Raw genomic sequence first — 12500 nt, 5'->3', positions numbered from 1 at the left:
TGATCAAGGCTCCGTCTCCATAGAAACGGCCATTTGGGAGGACAGGCGAGGGTGCGCGTGTGTCAGAGTGGGAAGACTTACTTCAAGGTGGCTCATCAGATCATCGTGTGTGTGTGTGTGTGTGTCGGTGTGTGTGTGTGTCGGTGTGTGTGTGAGTGTGTGTGAAATGTCAGTCCCGTGTTTTCCATTCGTGGCGTGTTGTCGTCTTCTGGCCAATTAAAAGGTCATCAAAAAACAAAAATACATCAGCAGCACCAACATGATGTCGAGCCGCCTGTCGTCTAACCCTCCTAATTAACACCAACAAATCGTTACCTCGTTAATTATAACACATTATTGTCATCATCATCATCATCATCATCATCATCATCGTCATCATCGTCTATGTAAACAAACATCATCATCATCAGAGCATCGGCTTCTACTTTCTACTGTGTTTTCACTGTTTGGACTCGAACCTGTTTCAGTTCAATCTAAACACTAATTAAACCGTTTAATCAAATCAAAGCCAACGGTGAATCACAACACATCTGCTGCTCAGGCTGTTTTTTTGTTTTGTCGTCGTGGCAACGCTGTATCGCTGGCTGAAAAAAACAGAAACAAAAACAGACCTGTAGGTGGCAGCAAACCTGTGAACAAGCTTCAGCCAGACGAAAAAAATCATTCTTTAGTTAAGATTTGTAACACTTCTTGATCTCTTTCTTTCATTAATTTTCATTTTTCCATGTTAATTTGTCTTTTTTTCTTTTCTATTTTTTATGCTATGAATTTCTGTATTATCTTCTTACTTTGAAGACCACCGCCGTTGTTGTTTTTTACATAGGGGAGGTATTTTCATAAGCCTTTTTTGGCTTCCACCTCTCTTGCACAATGTTTAATTTCACTATTTTCATTGTTTATGCAGGTTATATAATGTGCAAATAAAAAAACTAAAGAAAAAGTAATGTAAATATATATAATGAAAAGTGTTAACTGACGCCTTTTTGTCTGTACGATAATTTACACATTGAAAATTTGTCTGAAAACAAACACGTCCACGGGGCACGAGGTATACAAACCAAAACAACTCTAAATGCTTTTACCATCTAGCTTTATCAGATGATTTCTGTTAATTTCTAGAACCGGACGTTATCCACTCTTAGGTCATAAAGCAGTTTTCAAATATCTGTGCATTCAAGCGGAGGTTGTCCTAAAGTGGACGCCATTTTTTGTCTCTGTCCTCCTGATAGCTGTGTCCCAAGTCAGGTATATTTGGTCTACAAAGGTGTGGACATTGGTCGTTGTTGTTGTAAATCTTGGAGGACAAACTGAGATGAAACGTTTTGGTCTGGTTTTGATTCCAACGTGACGCAATCGGTCTTTGAATGCAGAAATCGAGACTCAGGCAACGGTTTTCCTTCTTCTACCGTCTGATATCCAAGTTATTGTTCTGTTTCTATCAGCTCCGACCACTTTGACTTTTAATCTCTGAAGAGTTTTCCTCACAGATATTGGATATTTCCAAACCTAATCAAGTGGTAGATCAAGTCCTGCAATGACTCGTTTGTCAGTTCAGCGAATGCATCCATTAGACGCTGCAGTCAAAGATCGATCGCGTTTACGTTGGAGTCCGAATCCTCCGTAGATCAGACGTTTGCGGTCTTCCACGCCCACGAATTGCACATCAAAAGATGCGTAACAACCTGGACGTGAAGCCGACAAATCGGCAGCGTGATGCGATGTTACCACGTCAACGTGGATCAAAGCATCCGAGGAATGTTTCCAGCTCTTTATCGAATCGTTGCCATCGAGAATTGAGGTCGTTCCAACTCGGTACTGGAAGGTGTTCCTAATAAAGTGGCCGCAGAGTTGATAATCTGATGCCGTCCACTCTCAGCTCGCATGACACTTCACTTCCTGTTTCTCACTGTGAGTAGAAAACAGTAGAATCCAGTAGAAACACGAGCAGCATCATGGATTTACTGTAAACCGTGAAGTGAGTCTGTTTCAGTTTTCTTGTTTTTTTTTCCCGGTGACTCTCGCTCCCGTCAGCTCCGACCTCAGATCTGTCGGCTTCACGCTGCTCTCTCTCCGCACGATGCATCCTGCAGGAAATTAAAAGGAGCAGACCGCCGTGTTGCTCCGCGGCGCGCGAGCGGCGGGCGTCACGGGGGTCAAAGGTCGACGTCTTACCTCCTCCTCCTTCTCCTCCCTCCTCCTCTCTTCGTGGTGTGTTTAGATGCAGGAGTGAAAGTCGGGAGCAGGACGAGTTGGGTTTGTTTCTATTTAAGGGTTTGAACGCAGCCGAGGTGAAGGGTTAACAAATGAATGTAGGTCAGTGGACTGAGTGTGTGTGTGTGTGTGTGTGTTTGTGTGTGTGTGTGTGTGTGTAGCCAGGCTTGTATGCAAGTGTGTGACTGTGTGTATATGTACATGTTTTGTGTGCGTGTGTGTGTGTGTGTGACCTGCTCTTTGTTCATGCGCTCGGTGCAGTAAGGAGAGTGGACCGTTGACGAGGATTAATGCCCAACATATGGCAACCCTACGGGACACACACACACACACATACGCACACACACACACGCACACACACACACACACACACACACACTGCAGTCATTACTCTGAACAAAGAACTGTAAGGCTAATGAGACGGCGATATCATGTGTCCTTTGCACACAGACACGCACACACACCTTAATGTTGCTTATACATGGATGGATGCAGATGAACACACACACACACACACACACACACACAAAAGACACAACACACACACACAACACACACACCTGGTACTGTAACATGTATCCATTGTGGATGTATGGGAGATGAAAGGTTGCGCCGGGTTTGTTGATGGAAAGGCTTTAAGGTTTGAATGCAAACACCTGTGTGTGCGCACGCATGTGTGTGTCTGTGTGTGTGTGTGTGTGTGTGTGTGTGTGTGTGCGTGTAAGAGAGAGAGAGAGAGATTAGTGTGTTTATTGTATAGGTGTGTGTATGATGGAGAGAGAGGTGAAGCAGAGTTCAGAGGAAAAGTGAAGGTTCATGTTTTCATTTCTTCATGCTCCTCTGCCCTCCACCCCCCACCCCCGTGTGTGTGTGTGTGTCTGTGTGTGTGTGTGTGTATGTGTGTGTGTGTGTGTGTATGTGTGCGTGTGTGTTTCTCACGTACAGGATCACACCCCAAAACATTTTCAGACGTTTTCTCTCCACTTCTTTTTTACACTCTCTCCCAGAGGGATCTGACCGACATACTCATGTGTTCCTGAAGAGACCGACACTATTCTGTTCTATTCTATTCTATTCATTTCTATTATAGTCATATAAATTCTGTTCAATTTGTTTCTTTATATTTTATAACACTATATTTGACTCCATTCTATTCGTCTCTACTCTACTCTTATCCTCATTTACTCTATTCTATCTATTTTATTCAACTATACTCTCTTCTTTCCTACTGTTACATTATATTAAACTGTCTTCTATTCTACTTTATTCCATTCCAACTATTGCAATTTACTCTAAACTAGTCTGCTCTATTATATTCTCCCTGCTTTTATCCTTATCTATTCTACACTCGCTTCTATTCTACTTCTATTCCATTCAATTATATTTTACTCTAAGCTAGTCTGCTTTATTCTATTCTATCTTACTCTACTCATATATTTTCTGTTCAATTCTTCTCTTTCTATTTTATCATACTATATTCTATTCTTCTCTACTCTACTCTTATCCTCATTTACTCTATTCTATCTATTGTGCTCAACTATACTCTCTTCTACACCATCCATCGTATTTTATTTTAAGATAATCTGCTTTACTCTATTCTATTCTATACTGATCTCTATTCTGATTACTTTATTCCATTGTACTTGAAGCAAGTCTGCTCTATTCTGTTCTTTTCTATTCTATTTATTTCTATTCGGCTTTATTCTAGTCTATTCTAGGCTACTCTACTCATATCAATTCTGTTCTATTCTATTCTTTCTATTTTATTATACTACATTTGACTCTGACCTTTACTATTCTGTTCTTCTCTACTCTACTCTCATCCTCATCTATTCTCTTCTAGCTATTATACTCAACTATACTCTCTTCTACAGGTATTCTTCTCTATTCTATTCCATCTATTATATTTATTATATTTTACTGTAAGCTTGTCTGCTTTATTCTATTCTATTCTATTCTGTTCTATTATTTTATAAACCGACCTGTTCTATGATCAGAACCTTTGAATCCTGACAGACGAGACTCAGGGTGGAAACATCGTCACAGTGTACAAATCAGTGTTATTATGAAGTAAAAAGTGTGAATCATGAACTTACTATAAACAGCATCAGAGTGAGAGAGTGAAGGTTTCTGTTTCTGTCATTGATGAAGATCCCGACACACGCACGCACGCACACACACGCACACACACACACACACACACTTCAGCTTCATGAATGAACCTTACTCGCTCAGGCTCAGTGGCCTGGTTCAGACTGGACCTTAAGTGTTGTTGTTGTCGTTGTTGTTGTTGTTATGAGCAGCAGCTGGTTAGTAGTTGTGTTACAGTGAAATCAGACCTTATTATCTACCTTATCTACATTTTTGTGTGTGTGTGTGTGTGTGACCTGCGTGTTCGCTCAGAGTTTCTTCTCTTTTCTATTCTTGTTCTATTGTCGTCCACTGAGCTGGTGTCTCAGAGAGGGCTCACTCTCTCTATCACTCTCCCTCTCTCTCTCTCTCTCTAGGTGTAAATGACTTTGGACGGCCATCTGTTACTTAGCCACCCTGCGGAGAGTTGGCCTGCATGCGCACCTCCTGAGTGTGTGTGTGTGTGTGTGTGTGTGTGTGTACCTTCCTTTATGTTTTGATGCACGTGTGCAGTAACTGTATTCTTGTGTTCCCGTGTGTTTATTTATGCCTGTGTGCACATGCATAATACAGTAGGCTGTTTGTGTGTGTGTGTGTGTGTGTGTGTGTGTGTGTGTGTGTGTGTGTGTGTGTGTGTGTGTGTGTGTGTGTGTGTGTGTGTGTGTGTTGTAGAACATGTAGAACATGCCTTCCTGTGCGTGTGTGTGTGTGCGCGACTGAAGCTGTTTTAGATCAGTGTTTAACACGCTCGGCCTCAGTCAGGAGACACTTTCACTTTCTGTTTTTCCTTAGAAACAAAAACATTAAAAATCGACGACGTTTTGGTTCAGTTTTACTGAGGCTCTGATGAAATACATGAGTAAAAACAAATAGATAAAACAGAACATGGAGATTTTTCACATTTTGTTTATTCCTGTTAAAATTAGCGTTTGGTATAAAAACATTTACATTCACCCTAAATACTATTTTTGATATTTCTTTCTAATGTAATCGAATACAAATGAACCCTAGAAGGCTTTTATTCTGAAAGGGGCCAGATGCTAAATACAAAATACAAGACTGTTATTAAGAGTATCTGTCGGGTGTTTTGTCACTGTCACAGTCAATTCAACACTTTTGTTGCCTCAGATGTTTGTTTCCTGCTCTTACATCAGAGATGGTGCTCTCTCTCTCTCTCTCTCTCTTGGTTTAAATTGACCTGGTAAAGAATTCAAATCTTTATCTTTCACACTTGAGCTTTTTACGACTGTTGGAGAGGAGTTTTCCTCACAGATACTGGACAATTTCCGAACCTAATCAAGTGGTAGATCAAGTCCTGCAAGGACTCGGGTGTCAATTAAAGCGAATGCATCCATTAGAGGCTGCAGCCAAAGATCGATCGCGTTTACGTTGGAGTCCGAATCCTCCGTAGATCAGACGTTTGCGGTCTTCCACCCCCACGAATTGCACATCATAAGATGCGTAACAACCTGGACGTGAAGCCGACAAATCGGCAGCGTGATGCGATGCTACCACGACAACGTGGATCAAAACATCCGAGGAACGTTTCCAGCTCTTTATCGAATCGTTGCCATCGAGAATTGAGGTCGTTCCAACTCGGTACTAGAAGGTGTTTCTAATAAAGTGGTCCACTCTCAGCTTGCATGCTTCACTTCTTGTTTCTCACTGTGAGTAGAAAACAGTAGAATCAGATAGAAACACGAGCAGCATCATGGATTTACTGTAAACCGTGAAGTGAGTCTGTTTCAGTTTTCTTGTTTTTTTTCCCGGTGACTCTCGCTCCCGTCAGCTCCGACCTCAGATCCGTCGGCTTCACGCTGCTCTGTTGGAGAGGTGTTGAACTGTAAACAGGAACCAATACAAATGATTATTGATTTATTTCAACAATGTAAACATGGAGGGATCACATAAATCGTTTAAAGCAGAAGTAAGCGGAATATTTGTGTTAATATAAGTCTTCAATAGTTATATCTTCCGACAGCAATCACTTCTATAGAGTGTTTGGTCTGAAACACGGGTCTGTCAGTCACTCTGCTCTGCTGTAAGCCGAGGAGAAAACTTTCCTTGTATCCTACAACCTTTATCCAATGAGGAGAGAGAACGGCATAAAGGGGCGGTCCTCTCTGTGTGTGCAGCCAAGGGATGCGCCTGAATGTGGTGACGTAGGGACGAGGACCAATAGATCCATGACGAGGGCGGGGGCTGACAAAAAGTTAGCCAAAACGACCGGATCGCTTACTTCTGCTTTAATTAGTATGAAAATATATTTGACTGATAGATGAAACCATCAATTTTTACTGTTTGTAAAGTTCAGATTTTTATTGTGTGAAAAGAAAAATATTTCATTTTTATTATTCAGCTGATAAAAAGTGAAAACTTCATCTGTTCAATCATATTTGAGTGTTTCCGATCCACAGTCGCCATCACCACGTTGTCGCCGCCGCTCTGATTCTGTGTCACAGTAATTAATGTCTCTCTTTCTTTCTTTCTTTCTCTCTCTCGCCCTGCAGCTCTCGGCCCGGCCGTCCTCCGAAGCGTTGTTCTGGTGCCGGGATCCAGGAAAGCCCCAGGCTGCTGCACCCGGGCCTCCCCGGCCTGCTGTCCCCCAACCTGCTGTCCCACACCGGTGAGAGAGAGAGGGGGAGTGATGGTGTATTTCTGTATTTCTGTCTCTTGTCCTCGTGAGCCCTGAGTTCTGTCTGTCAGGCGTCGGACCCGCTGCCCGATCAATAACCCGCTGATCGGTGAATGTCGCCTCTGAACCCGTGAACTTCAGCTTCCACATTAGGTGTCGTTGTAACTTTAGTGATTTCTACCAGTGGTGGACAGTAACGGAGTAAATTTACTTGAGTACCATACTTAAGTACATATCCAGACGATTTGTGCTTTACTTGAGTATTAGATTTCTTTGGTACTTAATACTCTTACTTGAATACATTTCCAAGACAAATATTTTTACTTTTACTCAAGTTAATTTCTAGGAAGGCTGAAAAGTACTTTTTTTTTCTAAAATCCTATTGGACACAAGCTGTGTTTGTCAAAGAAGGAAACCCTAACCCCTAAAAGCAGCACATCAGTGCAGAGTTCATTCTCAGAAACAAGAGTTAAAAGCTCCTTAAATTCATTTAGAAACAATTATAGTAATTCATTGATGTGAAAAATAAGAAATTTACTCTTACTCTTACTTCTACTTAAAGTAAATTTAAAAGCATGTATTTCAAAGGAGGTTAAATCGAAAGCAACTGGACGATTTAACCTCCTTTGAAATACTATGACCTGGGCAAATGAGAATATGCACCGGCTTAAAAGCATGTACTTTTGGATATTTAAAGCAGAAGTAAGAGATATATTTGTGTTACAAAGTTAGAGTGGCCTTTATAGTGACTTTCACAGGTAAAACAGGTCGGAAAAACACGAGTGGGTTGCCTGGAACGCTACAAAGTCGTAAGTTGTGACTTGAAGTTGTAATTTACGGTTTCAAAAGCCTGCCTGGAACGCAGCATTAGCCAAAACGACCGGATCGCTTACTTCTGCTTTAAGTACCTTTAAAAGCAAGTACTTTTTTACTCTTACTGGAGTAACATGTCGACTGAGCTACTTTTACTTGTAACGGAGTAAATTTTGACCAGTAGTATTTGTACTCTTGCTCAAGTACTGGGGTCGAGTACTCTGTCCATCTCTGATTTCTACCAAACTAGCGTGTGAGCTACAGTAACATGTCAACAGGGTCATGTGACTCAGCGGTGATGTTCAGGATCAATACTGTAGGAAGTAAGACAAGTTCAACATTTTACCGTTTAATAACAATCAATAACTTTGATTATTGATCATGTCCTCAGTGGAGCTCTGCAGTAGCTAAACTCTGAATGAACTCGGTGTAAATCAGAAGAAACAGGTGAAAATCCTCACTGAATACTTGTGCACTGTGTTTTCCTACGCTGTTGTGTGGATCATGAACACAACACTGACATATATGATATTTCTCTCTGGTGGATCGACCAATCACAGGACGTCGTTTCTACTTATGAGGTCATAATGAAGAATACAGTGACGATGACGCCCCAAAATGTGGGCGGAGCCTGCAATGAAATAAAATACAGTAATAAAATAAAATAAATAAAAAGAAAAAAAAAATTTAAAGTGAAAGAAATTTATTTTAAAAAAATAAAAAATAATGTAAAATTAACAAATAAAGTAAAAAAAAATTTAAAAAAATGAAAAATGAAAAAATAAATTATAATATAAAATAAAAAAATAAAAATATTATGTTAAATACATTTAAAAATGAAAAAAAAGTTAAATAGAAAATTATATGAAAACAGAAAATAAAGTTAATTAAAAAAAAAGAAAGTTAATATAACAATAAAAACGTGTTCAGTTGCAGTTCCACACTCGTCCACTAGGACCAGGTGGCAGCACTCGTTATTCATTCTTCTTCACCTCTCCTCACCTGCTATCCATCCATCCTTTCTTTTTTCCCAACTCCCTCCTTTCTCCACTCCTTCTTTTCCTCTCACTCGGTCCATCCTTGTCTTCTCCCCCTCTCCTTCCATCCTTCCATCCATCCTTTCGTTCCCATCCCTTCTTCATCATCATCATCATCTTCTAGAGATTTAAAAAAAAAAAAAAGAGGAGAGAAAAGAGACAAAAAGTGAAAATGGAGGGAACGAAAAAAAAAAAACAGAGAGGGGGAGAATGGAGAGATGAACGGAGGGAGGGATGTCGCCAGAGGAGATGATGAAACCTAAAAACGAGTGCCAAAGATGGTGGGAAGGAAAAAAAAAAAAGAAAGAGAGAGAGAGAAGATAAATGGACCAAGGAGGAGAGAAATGATGAAGAAGTGCGACGGTGATGGAGGGATGAGAAAATGAATGAACGGCGGAGGAGGGAGAGAAAGAAAAAAGAGAGATGTCATTTAGGGAAGAAGGAGAAGAAAAAGAAGAGGAGGAGGAGGAGGAGGAGAAGACCTGCGGAGAAAGAGAAAGAGAGAGCGGGTGAACGAGTGCAGACTGCATGGTGGTGTGATGAATGACACGTCTCTGGGGTCCCACTCCTCCATCTGTCCATCCCTCGCTCCCTCCCTCCTCCCTCGTTTCTTCCCTCCTTCTTCTCCACTCATCTCTCTTCCTCCTCCCTGCTCCATCATCCCCCACTTCTTTTTCCCCTCCCTCCCTCCTTCTTTGACTCATCTTTCTGTTCTGTCGTTTCTTCCTCCTCTCCTTCCTCGTTTCCACTCTCCCTCTTCGTTTACTCCTTTCTATCCCTCGTTCCTTCATCCCTTCTTCGTGTTTGTTTCCTCCTTCCTTCCTTTTATCCCTCCTTTCTTTCTTCACCTCTTTTAGTTTCCTTCCACCCTTTTTTCCACTCTCCTTCTTTTTTGACTCCCATCCTCTCCTCCATCCCTAATTTTATTTCCTCTCATCCTTCCTTCCCTCCATCCTTATTTCTTTCCTTTGTCTGTCTTATCACTCACTTCTTCCCTTCTTTCTTTCTTCCTTTCCTTTCCTCTCCTCCCTCTTTCTCTTCTTCCCTCTCTTCTTTTCATCTTCCTTATCTGCTCGTATCTTCTGTCTTTCCTTCCTTCCTTCCTTCCTTCCTTCCTTCCTTCCTTCCTTCCTTCCTTCCTTCCTTCCTTCCTTCCTTCCTTCCTTCCTTCGTTTCTTCCCCCCTTCTTCTCCACTCATCTCTCTTCCTCCTCTCCCTGCTCCATCATCCCCCACTTCTTTTTCCCCTCCCTCTCTCCCTCCCTCCCTCCCTCCCTCCCTCCCTCCTTCTTTGACTCATCTTTCTGCTCTGTCGTTTCTTCCTCCTCTCCTTCTCTGATCCCTCCTTCCTCGTTTCCTCTCTCCCTCTTCGTTTACTCCTTTCTATCCCTCGTTCCTTCATCACTTCTTCATGTTTGTTTCCTCCTTCCTTCCTTTTATCCTTCCTTTCTTCCACTTCTCCGTCTCCTCCTCCTCTCTTCTTTTTTCCCTCCCTCCCTCCTTCTTTGACTCATCTTTCTGCTCTGTCGTTTTCTTCCTCCTCTCCTTCTCTAATCCCTCCTTCCTTGTTTCCTCTCTCCCGCCTCTTCCTCTCCTTCATTTCCACCTTTCTATGCTTTTTTCCTTCATCCCTTCTTCCTTCCTCTCCTCCATCCACCTTCTTCATGTTTGTTTCCTCCTTCCTTCCTTTTATCTCTCCTTTATTCCTTTCTTTACCTCCTTTCATTCTTTACTCTTACTTCCTCCATCACTCCTTCCTTCTCTCCTTCATTTTTGCCTCCCATCCTCTCCTCCATTCCTAATGTCAGCTCTCTTCCTTCCTTCCCTCCATCCTTATTTATTTCTTTTTTCTGTCTTATCACTCATTTCTTCCCTTCTTTCCTCTTCTTCCCTCTCTTCTTTTCATCCTCCTTATCTGCTTGTATCCTCTGTCTTTCCCTCCTTCTCTCACTTCATCATCATCATCCTTCCTTCTTTCCATCCTTTCTCCCCTGTTTCTCACTCTTTCTCTTTCAGTTCCAAGTTCTCACCTTTCATCTCTCTCTCTTCTTCTTCCTCTCTTCCCTCCATCCTCACTCCCTTTCATGTATTTTCTTTTCCTCCTCCCTCCCTCTTTCTCTCTTCCTTCCTTCCTTTCATCTCTCTAAACTGTCGTGTCATCTTTCCCTCTTCATCCCTCCTTCCATCTTTCTCCCTCCTCTGTTCCTTCACTTCTAATTGTCTTATCACTAATTTCTTCCCTTCTTTCTTCCTTTCCTCTCCTCCCCCTTTCTTTTCCTCTCTCTCTTCTTTTCATCTTCCTTATCTGCTTGTATCCTCTGTCTTTCCTTCCTTCCTTCCTTCCTTCCTCCATCTCTTTTACCTCCCTTCTTCTCTCATTCCTTCTGTCTTTTTTTTGCTTCCTTCCATCCCTAACTTCCTCATCATCCTTCCTTCTTTCCATCCTTTCTCCACTGTTTCTCACTCTTTCTCTTTCAGTTCCAACTTCTCACCTTTCATCTCTTCTTCTTCCTCCCTTCCCTCCATCCTCACTCCCTTTCATGTATTTTCTTTTCCTCCTCCCTCTCTCCCTCCTTCCCTCCCTCTCTCTTCCTTCCTTCCTTTCTTCTCTCTAAACTTTCCCTCTCCATCCCTCCTTCCATCTTTCTCCCTTCTCTGTTCCTTCACTTCTCATTCTCACCTCTCTCTCTTTCTTCACCTCGTCTTGCCAATTCTCCATCCTCTCTCATTCGTTCCCTTCTTCCCTCCATCTCTCTCTCTCCGTACCCTTGACAGTGACTGTTTACCTCTCTCTTTCTGTCTTTCTTTCTTTCTTTCTTTCTTTCTTTCTTTCTTTCTTTCTTTCTTTCTTTCTTTCTTTCTTTCTTTCTTTCTTTCCTTCCTTCCTTCCTTCCTTCCTTCCTTCCTCCCTCCATCTCTTTTACCTCTTTTTTCATTTAGTCCTTCCATCCCTAACTTCCTCACCATCCTTCCTTCCCTTCCTTTCCCTCCTTTCTCCTCTGTTTCTCTCTCTCTCTCTCTTTCAGTTCCCACTTCATCTCTTCTTCTTCCTTTCCTCCCTCCCCCTCTTCCCTCCATCCTCATTCCCTTTCATGTCTTTTCTTTTCTTCCTCCCTCCATCCCTCCCTCCCTCTTTCTCTCTCTTTCTTCTTTCCTTTTATCTCTAACCCTCTCTAAACTTCTGTGTCATCTTTCCCTCTTCATCCCTCCTCTCATCTTTCTCCCTCCTCTGTTCATTCACTTCTAATTCTCACCTCTCTCTCTTTCTTCACCTCGTCTTGCCAATTCTCCATCCTCTCTCATTCGTTCCCTTCTTCCCTCCATCTCTCTCTCTCTCTCTCTCTCTCCGTACCCTTGACAGTGACTGTTTACCTCTCTCTCTCTGTCTTTCCTTCCTTCCTTCCTTCCTTCCTTCCTTCCTTCCTTCCTTCCTTCCTCCATCTCTTTTACTCTCATCCCTTCCCCCTTTTTTGCTTCTTTCCATCCCTAACTTCCTCATCATCCTCCCTTCTTTCCTTCCTTTCTCCCCTGTTTCTCACTCTTTCTCTTTCAGTTCCAACTTCTCACCTTTCATCTCTTCTTCTTCTTCCTCCCTTCCCTCCATCCTCACCCCCTTTCATGTCTTTTCTTTTCTTCCTCCCTCCCTTCCTCTCTCTTTCTTCCTTCCTTCCTTTC

At 42.0% G+C, this 12500-nt stretch overlaps 1 protein-coding gene across 3 annotated transcripts in view; it reads left to right on the top strand.

The window, feature by feature from the left end:
- The window catches only part of dachb (dachshund b), a 135872-nt gene that overhangs the window by 62602 nt on the left and 60770 nt on the right, over positions 1–12500 (top strand). For all 3 annotated transcript variants that reach the window (XM_085806306.1, XM_085806307.1, XM_085806308.1), the window contains exon 2: positions 6852–6967. In XM_085806306.1, the coding sequence (XP_085662432.1) occupies positions 6852–6967 (116 nt within the window). The remainder of the gene's footprint in view (positions 1–6851; positions 6968–12500) is intronic.

The sequence above is a fragment of the Trachurus japonicus genome, chromosome 18, assembly GCF_045865225.1.
Source record: "Trachurus japonicus isolate A0001 chromosome 18, Traja_1.0".
NCBI lineage: Eukaryota > Metazoa > Chordata > Actinopteri > Carangiformes > Carangidae > Trachurus > Trachurus japonicus.
Note: the sequence above shows the minus strand (reverse complement) of the source record. Positions and strands in the feature narration are given on the sequence as shown.